General features: G+C 33.2%; 1 protein-coding gene across 2 annotated transcripts; it reads right to left on the bottom strand.

Annotated features, from left to right (window-relative positions):
- Positions 1-154: 154 nt before the first annotated feature.
- LOC111001867 (mitochondrial intermediate peptidase) lies at positions 155-20,705 on the bottom strand. 2 transcript variants are annotated; one of them, XM_022271911.2, is made up of 13 exons: positions 20,529-20,705; positions 20,123-20,258; positions 19,525-19,784; positions 19,118-19,369; positions 18,681-18,869; positions 17,451-17,589; positions 16,485-16,662; positions 15,893-16,056; positions 14,729-14,950; positions 14,178-14,291; positions 13,368-13,490; positions 2,787-2,969; positions 155-1,458 (listed from the first exon to the last, which is right to left on the bottom strand). In XM_022271911.2, exons 2-13 carry the CDS (start codon positions 20,246-20,248, stop codon positions 1,336-1,338), a joined length of 2,073 nt encoding a protein of 690 aa, XP_022127603.2. In that variant the 5' UTR covers positions 20,249-20,258; positions 20,529-20,705; the 3' UTR covers positions 155-1,335. The 2 variants fall into 2 exon arrangements, with proteins under 2 accessions (XP_022127603.2, XP_045488542.1); XM_045632586.1 differs by lacking the exon at positions 20,529-20,705 and adding an exon at positions 20,495-20,506.
- Positions 20,706-22,876: the final 2,171 nt, after the last annotated feature.

Below are 22,876 nucleotides of genomic sequence, written 5' to 3'. Positions count from 1 at the left end.
ATAAAGCATATTTTTATTGTTCTGCGTAACCGATCATAATCCCACGTTTTCATTAATTTAAATTATCTAAAGTGTTTGTGCAAATACAAAAAACTTGGCATTATTCCATTAATTCGGCTTTTGCATTCTAATTGGGGAAAAATAAACAATTAGACATGTGTAACTACTTTTATTTTCTAATAATTGTTTTTACAATCCCTCTATTTTGTAACTACAAACTAAGCAATAATTTATTCAAATTCTATTTACATTGGAAGACTACACAGGTTTATAAATTATATTAAAATGAGGTTTCATTCGTTATTACATTGAGCAATTTAAAAATCTACTTTCATTTAAAAATACATTTTTATCCGATAAAGTATTTACTTTCATTTACATATACATTTATACCATGACAGTTCCATAATAATTGTATCAAAAGCGACCATCAAACCGATTATATTTTAACAGCGTATTTCCATTGTTTATTTTTATGACTAGCATCCTCGTATCATACGTTATAGCTAGGGAGCTGGCGAGATATATAGCTAGGTGATTTGCTCATGTGGCAGACTTTTATTAAGTGGTAATTATACTATAAGAACTATAAAGGACCACATCCATTCTACCATCATGGTAGCGAAGCGTTGTAGTCATAAACATTTTTAAGGGGCTGTCAATTATTGACAGTATTATAATGTAAAAAAGTCAGGTATACTACATATATCATTTGCCCGTGTCTTCCTTTAAGTCTGATGTTAAGAAAGCTTATCGAAAAGTAAAATGTATGTCACTTATTCACCAGGTTCTAATAAAGCGAATAAATTGATTGATTGATTTGGCAATGATTTTTTTAAATGGATGTACGACCATAATCAATTTAGAAAATTTTGTCGTTTTGACCGGCGTAATTCCTATCAATATAAAATACGAGCAAATCGTATGCTCGCCAGCTCCATAGTCCTGTCATCTGTCACCTCCAAAGACATTGTCCTTTTGTTTATTGATGAAAAATTACGGGAATAGTATATTATACGCATGGTATAATGGTATAAGTTACAAACTTTGAGTAAAACAAAAATCTTGAAGATTAAACTGTGGCGGAGAGTTTATTTCTAGTTCTGACGGTTTAGAACTGGCAGTAAATGTAAATTTAGATTTTTTTTATTTAAGGATATAGGATGTTTTTTGTGACTAACATAGCATATATAAATATTTTTAGGTTAAGAAACATTTTTGAATAAAAAACCGAATGGCCCGCTCGTAGCAGGCTGTAGCTACTTTATTGTGTATTTTATTAAATGGCTAAACTGTTGAATTTCTGATCTTGAATTTTTTCTCATAAATATAATCTCATTTGTCCATAACTTTAAAAACTGTATCGAGATGGTCCTTGTGATAATCCAGTTCGTCAGTGAGAGCGGTCGCAAGCGCACGTGGCGTCATTTCCGTACCGAGATAATCTCCTAATAAAACCTGAAAATATTTTAAAGTGTCAACAAATATCACAAATAAATAAAATATTTTTTTTTAATTGTTTCTCAATGGCTGGCTTCCTGGTATTTTTTCCTTTGTATTTAATCCAAGAGCTGATGGTGTGAAGATAAGTTGACATTATAATGACAATTGTCAAAGGTGGTCTTTAAGACTTCTGTAAGTATTTATTTATTTATTTATCCTTTATCGCCTTATACAAAAACACACATAACAAAAATAAAAAAAACAGTTACAAAAGTTATAAGGCAAAGGGCGGCCTTATCGCTTACAAGCGATTTCTTCCAGGCAACCCTAAACACAGTATTAAAGGGTTTGAGACAAAAGCACGTGACTGAATAAAAACGCTTTTGTTTGAAAGTAGTCACGTGACCAACCGTGAGCTAAAGTCATCCCCATACAAATTCTATTAACAGTAGTGAGTCAGGCTAGACGAAAGTGAGTTTGTATTCAGTTCAACTATAACACCAAACGTGTGAGAACATAACTGTACGTGAATGTATGAGTATGTGAGTGGGTGTGTGTGCGTATAACTATATATGAGAGTTGTTGTTTTGGCGTAGTAAATGTAAACAGTGTTGGCCAGGCCAGGTAGAAGATTCGATCCCCGGCTGTGCACCAATGGACTACATATGAGCGCATTTAACATTTGCTCGAATCGCGAAGGAAAACATCGTAAGCAAACTGGCTTGCCTTAAACATAAAAAGTTGACGGCGTGTGATCATATGGGAATAGTATTAAAAATCATTGTATTTTGTATTTAAGAACGAATATCAACAATGTAATGTAATAAATAAATAAATAAATAATAACAAGTTAAAATATTACAAAAGAAGTCAAAAGTCAATCTCTACTTAACAACCAAAAAGTTATGAGTACTGATAACCGACCGACCATAGACCATGTCAAATTAGAAGGTAAAAACCTTTATGGAAATTATTATAATAGAAGTGTTTACACTGTTACAGAGTATCTGACCGATAGACTTTAATTTCTTTTATAAAAGGTAAGTTTATTGATAATGTTAAGTACATTCTCCTTTTCGCGATGTGAAGTTAATGCAAATAAATAATGTATCTTGTAAGAATAGAAAAGTATTAACTATGGTGGAGCCCTCCCACAACATTGCTGTGCCTAACCAAGGTCCTTATTGTAATAAATTATAACGTGTAAAATATTTATATAAGGAATGCAATAAAGATTTGAGATTTGAGATAAAACAGAACCAGAAATCTGAGGTGCCATTTTTTTTTAGTTAAATGTAATTTTTAATGTTTATATAAATATATGTAATATAATATATGGATACCTTCGGCTCAACAGCCCCTCCATGTCTTAACACAGCGTGTCTCAGACGATCACCAGCACTGCGATTTAACGGACGCGCGTCAAAGTTCTGTCGCCACACGCTCCAAGCTAACGCCCGGGATATTAAATACGAGTAGTACTTTGCTCCGTAGCCGATTAAATGGCTGAAGCGGTGTTGCCATGCCTGAAAATATATTTTTGGTAAGAATATATAAAAATTATACAAGTTGGTAATTTTTTTTTGAAACTTCTTTAGGCGTATGAAGGTAAAATTTTTACGGAGCGTTTTGTGGAAAAAAAGGGAGATGGCGGAGAGTTTATTGACAGTTCTTCTCTTCCGTTCTTAGATCTTTGTGAACTGGCAGTAAAAGTAAAATTAGAAGCATTTCTTTTTGACGCTCATAAGTGTACATAGTGTTACATAAATGAATAAATGATTTTATTTATAAAGGTTAAAATAAATCAAATACGTTTATTTTGGAACATAAGATCATCATGGTATCACTTATTCCACGTCATTAAATTTGAACCTGTCGGCATCCCTACTCATCGGCAAAGAAGACAGAGGGTGTTGGCCGAGAGAAAAAGCCGGCGTAAAAAACTCTCGGTACTCTATTTAAAAAAGCAAATCATCAAACAACACTTATTTTAAAACAAATATAGCAAATTAATTAGAAGTAGTCTGGCCTGCACTAGTCCCAGGCCCTTTAATCAACAATCGCTAACTTTAATAAAAGCTTTTCTTTAATACATTTCTCAATTTATTAAAAGGCAGAGATAAAAGAGTCTTTGGGATTTTATTAAAGAATACTATCCCTAGCCCAAAAAAGAATTACTAACTTTAGACAGTAGTAGTAGGGATTCACGGGTTCTGCCTCACTCGCTGCCTCAGTCAACCTAACCCCCCGTGCCGGGGACTGCCTCACTCGCTGCCTCAGTCAACCTAACCCCCCGTGTGTTTCTGGCTCAGCGGCAGTCCCCGCCTAAAAAAAAAAAAAAAAAAAGTTTGGTCTCTTTCCCCACTAAACAGACCGTGCTGAGTCGATAGCACTCACTCCCGAAGCGATATTTCTCTCTGTTTCGAAGTTAGGTTTTGCTATACGTTGCAAATTAATCGATTTACTAATCACCTCATAATAAGAATGTAACGTCTCGTCCAAATCCTCATTTACTAATCACCGAGTCAGTTTCGTATCCATAATTAGCAAATTACCATTACGCATACGCATTTACCTGCAAATGCACCAGGACAGATGGGAAAAGGATTTACTGAACATTAAAAATATGATTTCCGTGTTTTATGTGTTTATTTGCATTATGTTACAATACAACTTTACTAGTGTCATGTCATTTCTTGGCGAGTCATACGAAAAATTTCTGAGGTAATCTTCCAAGCTGAAACCCCAGAACTTGTAGTACAAATATACTACACAATACTCCCCACAAAAGGCAGAATAGATGTCCTGAACGCTAGCTGTATTATAGCGTACCATACCCGACAATTTCTTCTTAAAAAATCCGCTATTACTCTAATAGGCTTACGTCCAAATGAATCAAAATATTCTCCAACTTTTTCGTGGTTGATATGAATAGCTACCCAATGAGATCCTGGTTGTGAGTCAGGATCGAGATTGCATATAATAAATGTGGGTAAGTGTACGTGCATTGGTAGGCGATTCGAGGGGTACACGCTATACTGGATGCTGGGATGTATTTTATGGAGACTCATTTGCAGGTTTAATGTATTCATTTTTATTCCAACGCGTTTGACCTTCTACTCTTATATATTGCACTAAATACAATTCCAATTCCTATCAATCATCCACCTCAACTAACATCTCGTTGTATTGTCATCCCAATATATGTGATATCTTATATGCATTTATTTAGAAAAGTAGGGAAACTATTAATGAGAAACCATATTTTTATTTATTATATTTCATTCCGTTTATTATTCTCAATTTAATCATAAGTACATAAAAGTCATTTCTTAACTACTATAATCCACACATACATTTCTGTTCTTATCTATTTCTATAATGTTTGAAAACTCTGCATAAACTACACAGTTAATTGTTTCAGTCAATGCGTTCTCGAATCTTACTTCCATTCTCACACTACCATGACGAATGAGATTCCAGTGAATATTAGAGTTAGCTGATAAGTCGGGGGTTAAATCAAAGGCTAGTAAACAGTATCCATCTGAGTATTGCTCCCTCGATATCCCATTACCTTCGTTAAGAAAATGTATACCGGTACCTGAGTACAGTGTGTGGTATGCGCTGGCAAATACATCGTTTGGGAATGATGGTTGTAATGATTTTGATGGTATTTGTTGACCGTCTATATATAAACTAAAGGAGCAAATACCGAAGTTTTCAAAGTTGAATGGGTTTTTATTATAACTACCATTGAAGGCGGTATTATTAACAAAACCAATGATACATCTCTTAGGAACCTGTCCTAAAAATATATTGTCCAGTGTCTTACCCTGCACACCAGATGGTATGGTCAGGACTTTCACTTCGCCTCTTGTTATAGGATATTTAGCTGTAGCAGTGGCAAGAACCTTTTGATGGGCTATTAGTATTGATGGATTAATTTTTGCTCTGCGTATTATTAAAGTTGCATCTGTGATACAGACTTTGTATTCTAAAATTATTACTAAGGCGAAGGGTGTTAACAAATGTGTCACAAAAATTAACGTTAGACAATTATAAGTCATGTTTATTTAATAAATTTAATATTCAATTTTGTAAAATGTATCGATTTAAATCGTTAAAACATACAATTTTCACCCAAGAAATTAATAAAACATGTTTATCTTTTAATGATACCAAGCGACACATTCTACCAAATAATATAGATACGATACCACTGGGCCATTATAAACTCGTTAGCAATTCCAAGTAAAAAAAATAAAAGAAAAATGTGAACTAAATTATTAATAATATGTTTATGAAATTTAGTTGTAGATAATTTCATTACTCATTATTATTTATTTATGTGTTTTATAATATTTTGTAAGATAATGTTTTCATATTATTGTTTTATATATTACCTTATTTATATTTTAGAGTAACTTTAATGTATAAATAACATCTTTTAAAGAAAAATATTCAGTTTTATTTGGATACCCAAAGAAGAAAGAAGTATAAAAAAATGATTCATTTTATTCATCCTTTTGCTGCAATCATAGCAGGTCCAACAGGATGTGGAAAATCAAACTTTGTAGCACAATTCATTAAACATAGGGGTAGTGCATGTAATGAGTCTTTTTCTGAAATAACATGGTGTTATGATGAAATGCAGCCACTATATAATATACCTGGAGTGAATTATCATCAAGGGTTGCCTGATTTGCATATGTTCGATGGTAAAAATCCTCATTTAATAATAATAGATGATTTAATGAGAGAATCTGACGGTAGAGTTGTTGATATATTTACAAAAGGAAGTCACCATAGAAATTTAAGTGTTTTTTATATAACACAAAACTTATTTCATCAAGGAAGAGGACAACGTGACATTTCCCTTAATTCAAGTTACATCATTTATTTCAAAAATCCCCGTGATAAAACACAAATTAAATTTCTAGCCAGACAGGTTTCGCCTGAGAACACTAAATTTATCGAAGAATCATATGCAGATGCTACAAAAGTTGCTCACGGATATTTGATGATTGATTTAAAACAAAATACTGATGATACAGACCGGATAAAATCAAACATTTTTGAAAACACTCACTATTGTACATTATATATCACCATGAAAGCATATAAATATCTTTGTAATCAACGATTTTGAGTCAGTTTTAAACTATGTATCATCGAGTAACAACACATAAAGATTTATTGTCAGCTCTACACACATTAAAACCAAGACATCGGAAGGTATTACTGAAAACCTGCAATAATCAAGAAATAAACTGTCTTTGTGAGTGTATTTATAACGTTTTGAAAGGAAAAGTACCATTGAAAGGAGCAGAGAAGTCTAAACTTAAAAACCTAAAAAATACCTTACGTAAGCTAGTAAGCAGAGGAAAAAGTTTTGAATATAGAAAAAATATATTAATTCAAAAAGGAGGTTCCTTTCTTCCAATAATATTAGGTACTGTTCTAAGTAGTCTTATAAGTTGTTTTACTAATAAACCACTATGAATACTAAAAAAATGCTGATTATTGAACACGATTTTGTTGATAAAATAACACATCAACAAAATGAAAATAAAGTTACACCACGAAGTCGATTAGACAGTGAAATGGAAAAAATAATGTCAAGCAAATTAGGAGATCGTGAGAAATGGGCCCTTTACCAACAAATTTTACAAAGATACCTTCATTTTTCTATGGTAGAACGTCAACCTCAAGAAATAATATTTACTGAAAAAACAGTAAATAATAAAACTTATGAAGATGGTAAAATTAATTTCACTGATAACGAAAATAAAAATGAAAATGAAAAAGTGGTAGGTGGTGAACAACCGTCGTTGGGTAAAGACGTCTCGTTTCAGTTGTCAACACAGGACATATTAAATTTGATTCCGAAAACTTATATAAAGAAAGGAGAATTATTGATGGAATCCATTCAAAACCATAGTGATAAATTACAATGGAATAAATATGGTACAGTGGTAATTAGTGGAAAAGAAATTCCTGGAAGTAATATTATTGATTTAGTAAATGATGCATTAAGACCCTCAAAGAAAGCAGATCCCATCGGTTGGGAAACATTCTCAAAATTTTTAAATGATATAAATATACCACTGACATACATTGGTAATCTCAAAAGACTTAAATATATTGGCAATCTTAAAAAACATCACACACTACCGATCCAAGAATCAAGCATCGATTACACTTCTCCGACTCAATCAAATCATAACAGTAAAATAAAAAACAAAATTGATTGGGATAAATGGACCCCATATTAAAGCTTCATCAAATATATTATGATATTTCACATCCTGCCGGTTACAGTAATGTGAATACATTAACAAAAGCGATGAATGGAAAACTTTCTAAAACAGATGTAGAGACGTGGTTGCAGTCTCAAGAAACATATACGTTACATAAGCCAGTTCGAAAAAGATTTCTGCGAAATAAGTACATTTTATCAAATTTTAATGAGTTGTGGCAAGCTGACTTGAGTGATTTAAGAACTTACGAACAGGATAATGATGGATATAAGTATATTTTATGTGTCATTGATGTTTTTAGCAAATATGCATATGTTAGAGCAATAAAAAAGAAAGATTCTGTTACAATAAAACAGTGTTTTACTAGCATTTTTGATGAAGCTAAAACTGTTCCTAGACATATACAATCAGATAAAGGTACAGAATTTGTATCTAAAGATGTCCAAAGTTATTTAAAAAATAAAAATATAAATTATTATACTACAAATAATCCGGATATTAAAGCAAGTATAGTAGAAAGATTTCAGAGAACTTTAAAAATGAAAATGTGGCGTTATTTTACATATAAAAATACACATCGCTATATAGATATCTTACAAGATTTAGTTAGTTCATATAATCACAGTGTGCATTCTAGTATAAAAATGAGACCATGTGATGTTAATAACCAAAACATTATGGAAGTTTGGAGGAATCTATATTTTGATGGAATTTCATGTAACTCAAATTTGAAAAAGTTACCCAAGTTTAAAGTCGGTGACCATGTAAGAATTACTAAACAAAAACATACATTTCAAAAAGGTTATGAAAGTAATTGGAGTGATGAAATATTTCTTATAACTTCAGTTATAGATCGCTCACCATGTGTTGTATACACTTTGATAAATTTGGAAAATGAATCTATAACAGGCACATTTTATGAGAAAGAATTACAAAAAGTTACATTTTCCCCCACTTCTGATTATAAAATTGATAAAATCTTAAGGTATCGTAACTCTGGACTCAGAAAAGAAGCATTAGTCAAGTGGAAAGGGTACCCAAACAAATTTAATTCTTGGGTATTATTATCTTCTATCAAAACTTTACAATGAAGGAAAGTTTTTATTTAACTTTACTCAGCAATAGTTCCACACAATATTTTCCGGGAAATATGACTTCAAATTTTTCTACAAAACTACCTAAGCCCATTACATTAGAAGGAGAATGGATGGTAGGTATAGTTGAGTTCCAATATCCCTCTACTATGTTCTCCGTGCAAGAGCATGAAAATATTATGTACATAAGTAAAAAAACTACCATCAATAACGAAGAGACCACACTAATGTATAAGAACCATATACCGGCCACCAACTATGATAATATACAAAATATTCTTATAGCTTTAAATTCGAAAGAGAAAGTTAGTTTTCGCCAGGACACCGTGTCAAAGTTTGTCTCTGTTGCAGTAAAGGATCCATCAATAATTTCATTATCTCTATCACCTAATTTGAGTTTTCAACTTGGGTTTGAGCCAGATACCAATCTAGTAAATCAAAATATCAGTAAACGCCCTGCTAATCTACATTTAGGGTTACCATCACAATTATTTGTGTATTGTGATATTATAGAACCACAAATTGTTGGTGATGTCATGACACCCCTGTTGAGAATTATACCCTTAGATCCTGCTAAATACATATATGGTTCAAATAAAATGCATATATTTTCACCACCACATTATTTACCTGTTATGAGAAGAGAATTTGATGTTATTGAGGTAGATATAAGAACAACCACGGGAAATGCGGTACCATTTCAATACGGTACATCGTGTGTGAAACTTCATTTTAAAAAAATATAATCTTTATATCTTTTTTGAAATGTATACACCTCAAGATACTATTATATGTCCTTATGAACATTATTATTCGCAACAAGCTGGATCTGGTATTAAGGTAATCTACAAAGGAGCCTTACATCAACGTGGTCATGGTATCGGCAGTTTTCTTGGGGGGTTATTTCGAAGTGTGCTACCTTTACTCACTAGTGGTGCTAAGGTGATTGGAAAAGAAGCACTTAACAGTGGTATTGGGCTTTTGTCAGATGTTGTAGCTAGTCGCCCCATTAAAGAATCAATTAAAAATCGTTTGAAAAGTGCTAGTTCTAACCTTAAACACAAAGTTGATACCAAAATTGATGAACTTATGACTGGATCGGGTGTTAATAAAAGACGAAAATATAGAAATGAGCTCATTCGAGTTTCACCTCTTAAGAAGAAAGACGCTTTAAGGAAAACAAGGAACAAAAATATTAATATTTCCAAAGATATATTTTCAAACTAATTATAATGTCATTTATTCATAATCATTCATGTGAGTGTGTTAAATCTGAATTGGACCTATTTGCTCTTCCTTCCACACAAACAAGTATCGAATATGGGCACTGGATACACTACAAACCAATTTCTTCATTAAGCGATGATGGACCCATCGAATTCCAAGTACCTGGTACAGGAGACGACTACATAGACCTTTCGCATACACTACTCCATCTCAAGGCTCAAATTAAAAATCAAGACGGTTCTGTAGTTAATGCAGCTAATGTAGTGGCACCAGTCAATAATTGGTTACATTCTTTATTTAACCAATTGGATGTTTACCTAAACCAAAAACTTGTGTCACCCCCAAATAATACTTATGCATATCGTGCTTTCATAGAAACTCTATTAAATTATTCATCATCTGCCAAAAAATCACATTTGACATGTGGTTTATGGTACGAGGATACAGCTGGTAAAATGAATGAAACTAATGAGGCAAATAAGGGCTTTTACAAAAGACAACAACTTTCAAAGGATGGTAAGGATGTCGAAATGATTGGGCATTTACATGGGGATATATTCAATCAAGATAAATTCCTCATTAACGGGGTCGAATTATCTATAAAATTAGTGAGATCGAGAGAAACATTTAACCTCATGTCACAGAATGCAGATAATAAGTACAAAGTCTGTATCACAGATGCAACTTTAATAATACGCAGAGCAAAAATTAATCCATCAATACTAATAGCCCATCAAAAGGTTCTTGCCACTGCTACAGCTAAATATCCTATAACAAGAGGCGAAGTGAAAGTCCTGACCATACCATCTGGTGTGCAGGGTAAGACACTGGACAATATATTTTTAGGACAGGTTCCTAAGAGATGTATCATTGGTTTTGTTAATAATACCGCCTTCAATGGTAGTTATAATAAAAACCCATTCAACTTTGAAAACTTCGGTATTTGCTCCTTTAGTTTATATATAGACGGTCAACAAATACCATCAAAATCATTACAACCATCATTCCCAAACGATGTATTTGCCAGCGCATACCACACACTGTACTCAGGTACCGGTATACATTTTCTTAACGAAGGTAATGGGATATCGAGGGAGCAATACTCAGATGGATACTGTTTACTAGCCTTTGATTTAACCCCCGACTTATCAGCTAACTCTAATATTCACTGGAATCTCATTCGTCATGGTAGTGTGAGAATGGAAGTAAGATTCGAGAACGCATTGACTGAAACAATTAACTGTGTAGTTTATGCAGAGTTTTCAAACATTATAGAAATAGATAAGAACAGAAATGTATGTGTGGATTATAGTAGTTAAGAAATGACTTTTATGTACTTATGATTAAATTGAGAATAATAAACGGAATGAAATATAATAAATAAAAATATGGTTTCTCATTAATAGTTTCCCTACTTTTCTAAATAAATGCATATAAGATATCACATATATTGGGATGACAATACAACGAGATGTTAGTTGAGGTGGATGATTGATAGGAATTGGAATTGTATTTAGTGCAATATATAAGAGTAGAAGGTCAAACGCGTTGGAATAAAAATGAATACATTAAACCTGCAAATGAGTCTCCATAAAATACATCCCAGCATCCAGTATAGCGTGTACCCCTCGAATCGCCTACCAATGCACGTACACTTACCCACATTTATTATATGCAATCTCGATCCTGACTCACAACCAGGATCTCATTGGGTAGCTATTCATATCAACCACGAAAAAGTTGGAGAATATTTTGATTCATTTGGACGTAAGCCTATTAGAGTAATAGCGGATTTTTTAAGAAGAAATTGTCGGGTATGGCGCTATAATACAGCTAGCGTTCAGGACATCTATTCTGCCTTTTGTGGGGAGTATTGTGTAGTATATTTGTACTACAAGTTCTGGGGTTTCAGCTTGGAAGATTACCTCAGAAATTTTTCGTATGACTCGCCAAGAAATGACATGACACTAGTAAAGTTGTATTGTAACATAATGCAAATAAACACATAAAACACGGAAATCATATTTTTAATGTTCAGTAAATCCTTTTCCCATCTGTCCTGGTGCATTTGCAGGTAAATGCGTATGCGTAATGGTAATTTGCTAATTATGGATACGAAACTGACTCGGTGATTAGTAAATGAGGATTTGGACGAGACGTTACATTCTTATTATGAGGTGATTAGTAAATCGATTAATTTGCAACGTATAGCAAAACCTAACTTCGAAACAGAGAGAAATATCGCTTCGGGAGTGAGTGCTATCGACTCAGCACGGTCTGTTTAGTGGGGAAAGAGACCAAACTTTTTTTTTTTTTTTTTTTTTTTTTTTTAGGCGGGGACTGCCGCTGAGCCAGAAACACACGGGGGGTTAGGTTGACTGAGGCAGCGAGTGAGGCAGAACCCGTGAATCCCTACTACTGACAGTCTAGTACGGGGAAATTGCAGCCTGCGTTTGTTCCGAGTATTGACATTGTGCGTATGTTCTATTCTAGACTACTTATCACTATTTTTGTATACATACATAATATTTTCATAAATATATTGCGAGGGAAAGGTAAGTATATAATTTTCCTTAAATATATCTCTCAGAGATTCCCTACATTTCAAATTATAGATTGCAAGATCTCTTCTGCAGAATGAAAATAAATTCGACATCAGCAGCATAATAATAAGCTATAATTAAACTGTGAAAGTAGTTATTTAAATAAGCTTTATAAGATACTTTTTGCCGCACACCACTACGGAACCAGCTATAAAAGCAGCGGTAGCAATTCCACTTAGGGGATTACCACTTACAAGATAAGAGTATACCAATAATTAAATTACTAACTCGCATGTATTATTTATATATTTATTTATTAAGTCTACAACATCATACATATTACGAAATCTATTGGTAATTTTATAAAATCTTATATCTAATATGTACGACAATATATGTAAACATAAGTTATACTAAAGATAGGAATTAAAAAAAAATACAATTAAAAAAATATAAACAATATAAGATAATTACACAATAAAATAAAATTACAAAGAATGTTGGTACCGAAAATAGAGAAAAAAAAATCATCAGCAAAACAGCGAATTACGCACGTAGCTAGTTAGCGCGAAGAATTCGAACGAGAGGTGCCTGAACTCCTAAGGTTGGTTTTGGCAGAAGGAAATTAAGAAAACTGGTAGAGTAACTGAAATTGTGAGAAGCGGGCAGCGGTATGTCGTCTGTCCTTGTAAAAAAAAAAAAGAAAAAAAAAAAGCTATAAAAAAGTTCTAACCGTATTATTTAGTCGTCTGTTCTTGTAAAAAAAAAAAAAAAAAAAAAAGCTATAAAAAAGTTCTAACCGTATTATCAACATATGGCAAGCCATAATATTGTTTCTGGGCGCTTTGTAGAACTTCAGTAGTGGACTGCTGGTGAGAAACGTTTGCACCGTGGTATAGCTGGTCTAAGACTGAGTAAAACACCTGCAAAATTAAAAATACTTCAGCATTGGACTTTTTTTTAATTTTTCTTGAATGTTTATTATATCACAAAGTAATATTAATATTATAATATTTATTAATTTATTAAATAATTAATAAAATAATAAACATTGAACTTTAGTTTTGACCCCGCCAAAATTTCCTTTTCCAAACACATATCTCTGAATTAAGTTTGTTTCGTTTTTTAGTTCCTTTTCTTATGTATTCGGGCAAAAATTCATTAAACCGAAACAAAAATAAAATAGAAATGGCCATTATTTAATGTTATACGAAATTAACGTATAACATTAAATAACGAAATCTTTTTTTCATCAAAGCGTAAAGCCAATTTGATGAGTGAGTAAAAATAAATAAATTTATAAGCGGTTAAAGGAGTGGGGTCTGAACACACCTTACGCAGCATTCATACACATTACACCCACACCCTCACGCACATTCACTCACTCACACACTCACGCGTGTTACTCGTAGCGCAATGCTTTTGTTAAAAAATCAAAATTGTAATTGAAAAACACAATTAGTCATGAACAATTAAGTAAGAGCTGGGATTTCTGAGATTGGGAGCTGGAATTTGACACAGACATTTTTTAACTATATAAGGGGGGGGGAGGTTATATATTATTTAATGCAATGAACACCTGTACATATGTATACTATTGGAATACTGACCTGCAGTTGCATCTCGCTAGCTCCAAAAAGATATTTTGATGCACAAAGCCGTTGCAACATGTCTTCAGGCATCGGTTCTTGAGTTTGAAAGTGACGTGCGAAACGACGGACCACCTGATTATTAATTTAATTTAATGTCATAAAAAGCTTGGTTTATTCCTAAATTTGGTGAGATAACGTTAATATTTTTTATCTTTTTTTTTTTATAGAACAGGGGGCAAACAGGCAGGGGGCTCACTGATGAGTGACACACCGCCCATGGACACACACATTGCCATAAGGCTTGCAAGTTCGTTCCATATCTAAGTCAATTTAGCGATAACGTGGTTAAAATGGCTGAATTTTACGATTCTTTTATCTTCACTTTATTATCATTTATTTCTGAAGTGGAACTTCTTTAGGCGCATGAGCATAAAATTTTACATAAACTTCTCAAAGACGTGCACGTCATAAAATTGCTAAATGATTGCTTGAATTGCATGAATGAAGGTACAAACCAAACAAAATTTTAATATATGAAACTACCCTCATTTTCAATTAATTGAAAATACCTGCGGACTTGAAGCGAAATACTCGTTCAAAACACTTGGCAGTTCAGCTAAATCCGTAGCGCACCTGGTGCCAGCCACGTGCTGATGCGGCGCTCTACCTAGCATGGAGTGCAACGCGTGGCCTGCTTCGTGGAATAAATTGTCCACAGAACCCGCGCTCAATAACGCCGGCCCACCTCTATGGCCGCCGCTTAGAGACAGCATAATAACCACTATTGGGTTCTAGAATTAAATAATATAAATATAATAGCCTTTTTTATCGGACATGTCAGCGTATTCTTTATTTTATTTTTCGTAAATTGTTCCTTTTTTCCATTTTTGCCTGTCCGTTTGCGAGGCCTCCTCCAATCTACTCCATTCTGGCCTTTCTACGGCCACTCTACCCCATGTTGTTCCCGCGACTTGTCTAATGTCGTCGTCCCATCTTTTTTGTGGTCTACCTCTCCTTCTCTTTCCATCTCTTGGGTACCATTGTGTTACTATTTTAGAATTAAATAACCAGAAGTTAAATCAATCGTAGCTATCTATGGCTCTGAAGAACGTTTGGAATGGAGCCACATATCGCTTGATTTTGATGCGAGTGCGTTGTCGGCTTTTTAAGTATTAGTGCGCTCTATTAAAGGATTCATTTAAGAAAAGAGGAAAATTTGTTCGAAATTACACTTATCACATCAAAGGAAATGCATTATAATATAGTTCCGTGAAGTTTCTGTTATTAATTTTCTTTTCTCATTTGAATTGATTTTTTTTTAATATTCTATTACTACCTTTAAAATATATTAATATTCACCTTTATTATGAAAGATTTTATGTTCTTAAGACTACAATATTTCTTAATAAGCAAGCAGTTAATTTAAAGCTGTTGTTAGAACAGGAAGCTGACGGGCAGAAGATTCACCCGATGTTAAGTGATATTGCCGCCCATGGCGCTTTCAATGCCAAAAACTCGCGAGTGTGTTGCCGACCTTTTAAGATTTGGTATGCTCCTTTCTTGAAGGAACTGCTGTGTGTGACCCGACCCTTTAGTCAAAGATGCGTCTCATGATCTCCCTTACCCCCCAAAGAATTATTAGTAAGCCAACAGTATAAACAAAATTCAAAAATAAGGAAAATAAATGCCCACCCTATTATAAGTATTAAGGGGGTAAACCTTTAAATCTTTACCTGATAAGTTCCATCAGGCAGCAATTTCCCACCCTGTATTGTAAAGTGGCAGTCCTGGTGTGGTTTCCCCGCTCTCTCATACAAATCGCAATATATATGACCCAGTAGACCTTCAGTCTCATGTACCACGGCCAACTTGTATACATCCGGTGCCCATGACTCTCCTTATAAAAAATAAAAATAAATCAGGGGCGCTACAACCCCTTTAGGTCTTGGCCTCAGATTTCTGAATCTGTTTCATGATCATTTTTAAATCTAATAAGCAAGATCAGCCTCCAGTGTCTGACAAACGTCGTCAGTCACCAAATAAGAAAGTCAAAGGGGAAGTCCCTTTCCCCCCTTATTATGAAACGGCCCCAAACGTCAAATATTATAGTGGACTTGAAAAAGGACTTAAGAATATTAAACAGTTTTTGAATAGGTGAAAATATTAATTATTGCCATTATATGTATATATAAAAAATATTAATCGAGACTTGAGATATTATAAAACAAAGTAATTAATTGACGTTTGTCACGTGACTATTTCCATAGACTAGTCTAGACTCAACAATATTGCAATTTAAGAAAAACTTAGGAGTATATAAAATACCTGGCAACATTTCTTCGGATTTCAAACTAATTCCATACAACTCTTGACAGAGCATGTTCAGCCCTTCCATACAGCCTCCCAGCGAGAAATACGGACTGAAATCTGTGTTAGCCACGTTTAGTAGCTGCGTTTTGGCTTTGTGTGTGAAGTATGGCGTATCCCAACACATTAGACCGTTCTGAAATTTTTATTTTCCTTCAAGCGATAGTGACTTGATGCAGCCAGATGCAGCATTCATACACATTACACTCACACCCTCACACACATTTACACACTCACACTCTCACGTGTGCTGCATCTGGCGCAGGACAAGACGCGGTTCAGAGAACTGACGGCCAACCTCCAGTAATGGAGTGGCACTTGAAGAAGAAGAAGATAGTGACTAGAATCACAAATTCTCAGATCAGAAATTTTTAAATATAAGTTATCGGGTATGTACATATATATGTTTATACAAAAAATCAGTGGCGCTACCTTTTTTTTAGGTAAAAACAAATTTCTGTATCTGTCTCATGATTTGTCAATCTAATAGACAAGTAGGTTGTCAGCCTCCTATGCCTGACACACAACATCGACTTTTTAGGTCTAATACACACCGGTTTCCTCACGATGTTTTCCTTCACCGTTCTACCGAATGTTAAATGTGTATAAAAAAACGTCCATTGATGTACAGCAGGGGATGGAACCTACTACTTTAAAAATGACAGTCGGATGGCAAACAAAATATAGAGATATGAGAGACGATTAAGAGAGTGTTAGAATGTTTAGAGTTTTTAGATAGCAAAATGTTTTTTCTATAACCGGACAGGATTGTCCAAATATATGGGTATCATTTTGCTTTTTTTTTATAGAACAGGGGGCAAACGGGAGGCTCACCTGATGTTAAGTGATACCGCCGCCCATGGACACTCTCAATTCCAGAGGGCAATTTTAAAACTATGTATGTATATATATTTAATGTTGTACCTGGTATGGGGATTCCTGCCTCTTCATCTTGGCCATAGCTTCAAAGTCCACATTGGCTCTATCATGGAGATTATCGGAAAGTATATCTAAGAACTCCCGAACATTTGTCGACGTCTCCATTGTACTTGCTTTAATTGCTCTGTAATGTTCAGATTGGATCATTTTCGTGATCATTGATGTGAAACATTTTTAACTGAGGTAAAACTTTTTATTTTATTTTAGTTTTATTTCAGATACTTGTGAAAATATGTTAAAGGACGGTTATACACACAGCAGCGCTACCAGATTCATGCAACTGTTTCAATCTTTAGAGGATTTTATTCAAGATATGCTTGGAAACATGCTGGTCCTCCATTGGACAATCAAACAGAGCCTAAAATCAATTGGTTGCTGTTCTAAGTTTTTTGTAATTATTTTATTTTTATCTTACACACTTTTTTATTGTTTTTTTTAAATTACTCTTTAATGTATAATATTCTACAGTTTCAATATTTGTAAATATGTGAGGAACATGTCTACTGTCTTCACATATAACTATTTAACTAATGTTTACAATTAATATAGTAAATTCTATTTTAAAGTGGAGTTTCTTGCCCATTCTCCTCCACACGAAACTACATTTTGGAAGGAGCTACTAGAATCAAATATTAAACTTTAAAAAATATATTAATTGGAATAAATGATTTGACTTTGACTTTTGACTCTAGTAGCCCGAAATTCTTTGTATTGAATTATTTGTTTTGCTTTGGGTCGGCCAATGTATACAATGTAAATACATAAATACAATTACGTAAAAACAAGGAAAAATAATAATATATAACAGCAAATAATTAACAATGCAAGATGGCAATAGGGTGACAATTTATTGGCTCACAATTTTTTCTAAGGAAATAAGACATTCTGCTTTTACGATGATTTTCTTTACTGTACAAGTGTAGAAATACATAAAAAAAATTATTGCTGTGATGCGGAGCCACAAGCTCACAAAGGTGAAGAATAACACTCACACGCTTACACTACTCCCCATTAGTGTCCCATTTCGAATAAGTGTTAGTGTGAAAAATTTATATTAAAAAAGAAGAGTTGGAAAAGTCATCCTATTAAGAGCCTTTAACCGGTCTTATGTAATATTATATATAATCTCTTTTTTTTTATTAGAGTATACTATTTAATTTTTTCCCTCAATACACTGATACAATTTACCTAACGAGATGAGATATGGGATATTACCTATCTGCATAGCTGTCAAAGCCGCATAGTTGGGCAAGCTTATGTCTGGCCTGTAGAGTAGCACTGAGCAGGCGCTCCTGTCTTACATCTGGAGCTAGATACAGGCGATAGGCGGCTTCTCTTGCTGCTGCCTCTTCACATTCAGCATACACACCACTTACTATGATATTGTCACCTTCAGTACTGAAACTGATTATGTATTCTTGAAGTAACTACATAACTTATATAAAGTACCTAAAGCAGTTATTACATTACTTGACCAAGTCTGAAAAAAACACTTTTTTATTTTTATTATTACCCTTTACATATAATCATGTTTCTTTTCTCAGATTTCTACATCTGTTTCATTAATTCTTTAGACTTTTTCTGTACAAGCTGTACTTGACTGGTATTACCACCAACAGAACAAATTACCTCTAAAAATTAATACTACTTACAATTGTCTTACATTCTGTGGCACAATTGATCTAGGGACTCTTCGAGGTTTTGCTCCGCCAGCCATGAACTGTTGTCCAGTTTGTAAAATCAAATCATTCAAAGCTACAACTTCACGTCTTGTATTCTCTTCTAATTGGATACCACTTTGTTCAAAGTCAAATAAAAATAATTCTGCTAGGTGTTTATCGCCTGATGTACCATTTTGTACTGAATTTTTTAGAGCTTCATATAAGCCTTTATGTGTATTTAATCTGTAAATTTTATTGTTTATAGTAATTTTTAATAACATGTTGGAAACTACTTCTATCAGATTATCCAATGGATTAGCATTCAAATACTTGATTTTATATACCTATTTTATTGAAATTTGTAAAATTTTAAAGACTAAAACATTGGTAAGACTTACTTTTCAACAACACCACTGACACTAATACATGCGTCTTCTGCTGCACTAGCAAAATGTGGTTGTGGATGTGCTATACGAACAAACTCGGCAAGATCTGCTACTTTGCACAGAGTATCAGACAACTCGTCAAATATCTCCACCATAGGCCTTGTGGGATTTGATGTAGCTTCCTCTATTAACCTGTCTGTGGCTGTTATGGCCTGCTCTTTTAATGTATTGAATCCTTCGAAACTTGTTAGTTCAGGTTTATTAAAAAGGCCCTAGAACACATAAGATTTACTTATTTCTGTATTCTCCTATTATTCTATAAACATAACATGTACTAATTACTAATAATTCATGTTATTATTTAAGAGTTCTGAGCTTTAATAGATTAAGGACATAAAGGATTTGAAATTGGAACACTTACTAAACCTACCTAACCTACTGAGGTTTTACACTCTATAATTGTTATATAAAAGAAAAATAGATTTTTGTTTTGTAAACAACACCAAGAACAGATCTATTTTACATAAGTACAATTATCTCTAAGTCTGCCAACCAAAAACTGACTTCAATTAATCATGTAGAAAGGTAATTGCTAAATCAGATTACTTACAGTTCTCTCTCTCAAAGAGTCAAATATAGGTCTATGAGTGGGCCTTGTGTTAAAAGCAGTGGCTAATGGTGACCAAGTACTGACAGCGCGCCGACTTGTTCTCCAAATTGGCTTTATTAGCTTCATGATATTGGACCTAGAATATACAGTATCTAATTAAAATCAACGAAATCAATTTTCTAGAATCTTAGTAAATACCCTGAACATTGTGAAATATTGTAATGGAAAACCAAAAATTAACCCTTAAAGTTTTAAATTACAGGACTCTTTTCTTTATAATACACAGATATACAGTTTTAAGATAAAAATGTAAAGGTTTCTTATACAAGGAACAAAACGTTTAATAAACTGAATGTATAAATGTTTGTTTACTTTGGATTTTCAAAACTATCATAACTATACTAACCGTTTTAGAGAAACGATCAATCAATATCTAGGTATTGTGGATCAATATATTTTCCGCTACTATGTTATTGCTCAATTTATAAGAATATGTTTCAGAAATCATAAATTAAATAACATTTTCGATCCTTTCCTTTCCAAACACTATTTGCCATTGCCTAATAAATCTGTATTCTGTCATATGTGCTCTTTACTCTCAATCACAGACTACGAATTATAAAGACTCAAGAGTCGAGACAATAGAAATAAAACTCTGTTAAACTCAAGACAGGGGGGTCTAGCCATCTTGGTGCCGAAAAGTTTTCGACATACACTACCGCTTTTGCGTAATTGTGTTGTCACTACACTACCGCAAAGTCGACAGCGTAGCTCCGAGGCTGTTCGTAGCACCATATTCCGTCATATTGTCTCTGGATGAAATGTATTTCTAATGTCGCTTAAATAAACCTCATTAAAGTAAATACTTTACAATATTATTGTAAATTGGTAATAGGAAGGTACAAAATGGACTTAAAAATGTGAGCAAGATCGAAATAATTTTCAATATGCGTAGACGTTATGGAAAGTGACATAATATATGAATTTAAATGGTATGTTCAAATTAACTATGGTTTGTTTTATTTTCTCTCAAAAATTTAAGGTCTCAAAAATTATATTATATATAATAATTAGTTACTTTATATTTTTAGGATTTTGTCTCACAACAACTAATCTGCAAAATGAAGAAGCAACACTTTTGGTTACTGCTTTAAATCAGAAATAGTACTGCGGATTGATAAATAAAGAGTGAAAAAAAGATTGATGAGCAGTTAAGTTGTTCCAAGGTATTGAGAAAAATGTGAAAAAAAAACAGATGTGTTAACACTGAAATTAGTGTTTGATTAATGCTTTAATTAGGTTTGCTGCTTGAACATTTTAATGCAGATTAATATCGTCAGAGTTAATATCGTCGGATATAGTTTTATTTGTAATTTGCTACTTGTTTGAATTTTCTCTGTTTATGTATGTGTGATCCATAAATCAAAATTTCAGTAGTTCAACATAAGTAGCCATTTATAATAGATTGTTTAAAACCTATTTTTACTTTTTAATGTAAGAATTGTAAACCAGAAAGTAATCAATAAAATTAAACAAGGGATTAATAATAATTATAAAATAGAAACTTAAGTCTGGTATGAAATTCTGACCCTAAATTAACTTAATTTAAAAAAATTAAATTAACTTTACTTGTGCTCCAACATGTTAGATTTAAATTTAAGTTTGATTGAAGCCGATTGTAAGTTAGGTTAGGTTAGAAACCACCTACCATATATAAAGAAATGTAAGTACAATCAATAAAATATCCAATATTAATATTTTCCAATTTCAGTCTTCAGAAATAACTTTGAAGTAGCAGTAATAAATACTGTACCAATTTGCTGACATTGTTGATATTTTCATATTAATTATCGACGTCTATTATTTTATTCCCGCATTGATTCATTTAAAACTAAAACTCTTAACTTGAAAATATTAACTCTAGGTAAATTCATTATAATTATATAAAATATACGAGTTTATAGTTTATTAATTTAAGAAACTACATAAAATTAAAATCATTCATAACTGAAAATCTTAACATAAAATTTGTAAGAATGTCCAAAATATTAACATTTTGACAACGTTTTTTGAAACTTTAGCTATTTAAGATGGCGATAGCTGTATTGAATTATTGCAAACAGCAGTTTTTGAGATAACGCAAAAACATCGCGGATAAACGCCGTTTTTCTACACTGCTGAAACATTAACTGGCCGTTGACTACCGAAAAGCGTGAGCGTTGATGTCTTTTCGTAGCACTGTCATGGCGGCGCTTATTGTATCCCGACTCACGCCTTTAAGGCCTAGGGTCGACACTGTCATTTTCATACAAATTTAGTTTTCGACTTTTTACATACACTACTATTAAGCTGTCTTGACTAGACCCCTGGCTGTAGGTATTACTAATAGCGCCATCTGTGTCAGCCTGTGTGTTTGTACTTTGTAGTTATAACGAAGAACTATTATTATGGCCAGCTCATGCAAACTCCAATTTTGAAAATCGATTAAGTTCGTCGAACTCTTATTTGAGTTCCACTGAAACGGCGTAGCCTACGGTTCAGTTCAGGTTCTATACATTAATCATTTCAGTGCAGTAGTTACACTCCACACGACATGAAATATTAGTGGATAGTGGGCTGCGGGTCTCTGCTCTACTTATACATAACAGTAAACTCTTGCTTAAAAGTTAGAAGGTCATTGTAACACTACCTTCATAGGAACATATTTTCCACCAAGTGGATGTCATGGAATGAAATTTTTATATGGCGGGAATG

The sequence above is a fragment of the Pieris rapae genome, chromosome 20 (genome assembly GCF_905147795.1).
Source record: "Pieris rapae chromosome 20, ilPieRapa1.1, whole genome shotgun sequence".
Taxonomy (NCBI): Eukaryota; Metazoa; Arthropoda; class Insecta; order Lepidoptera; family Pieridae; genus Pieris; species Pieris rapae.
The sequence above is the reverse complement of the archived record's forward strand: the minus strand, read 5'-3'. Positions and strand labels throughout refer to the sequence as shown.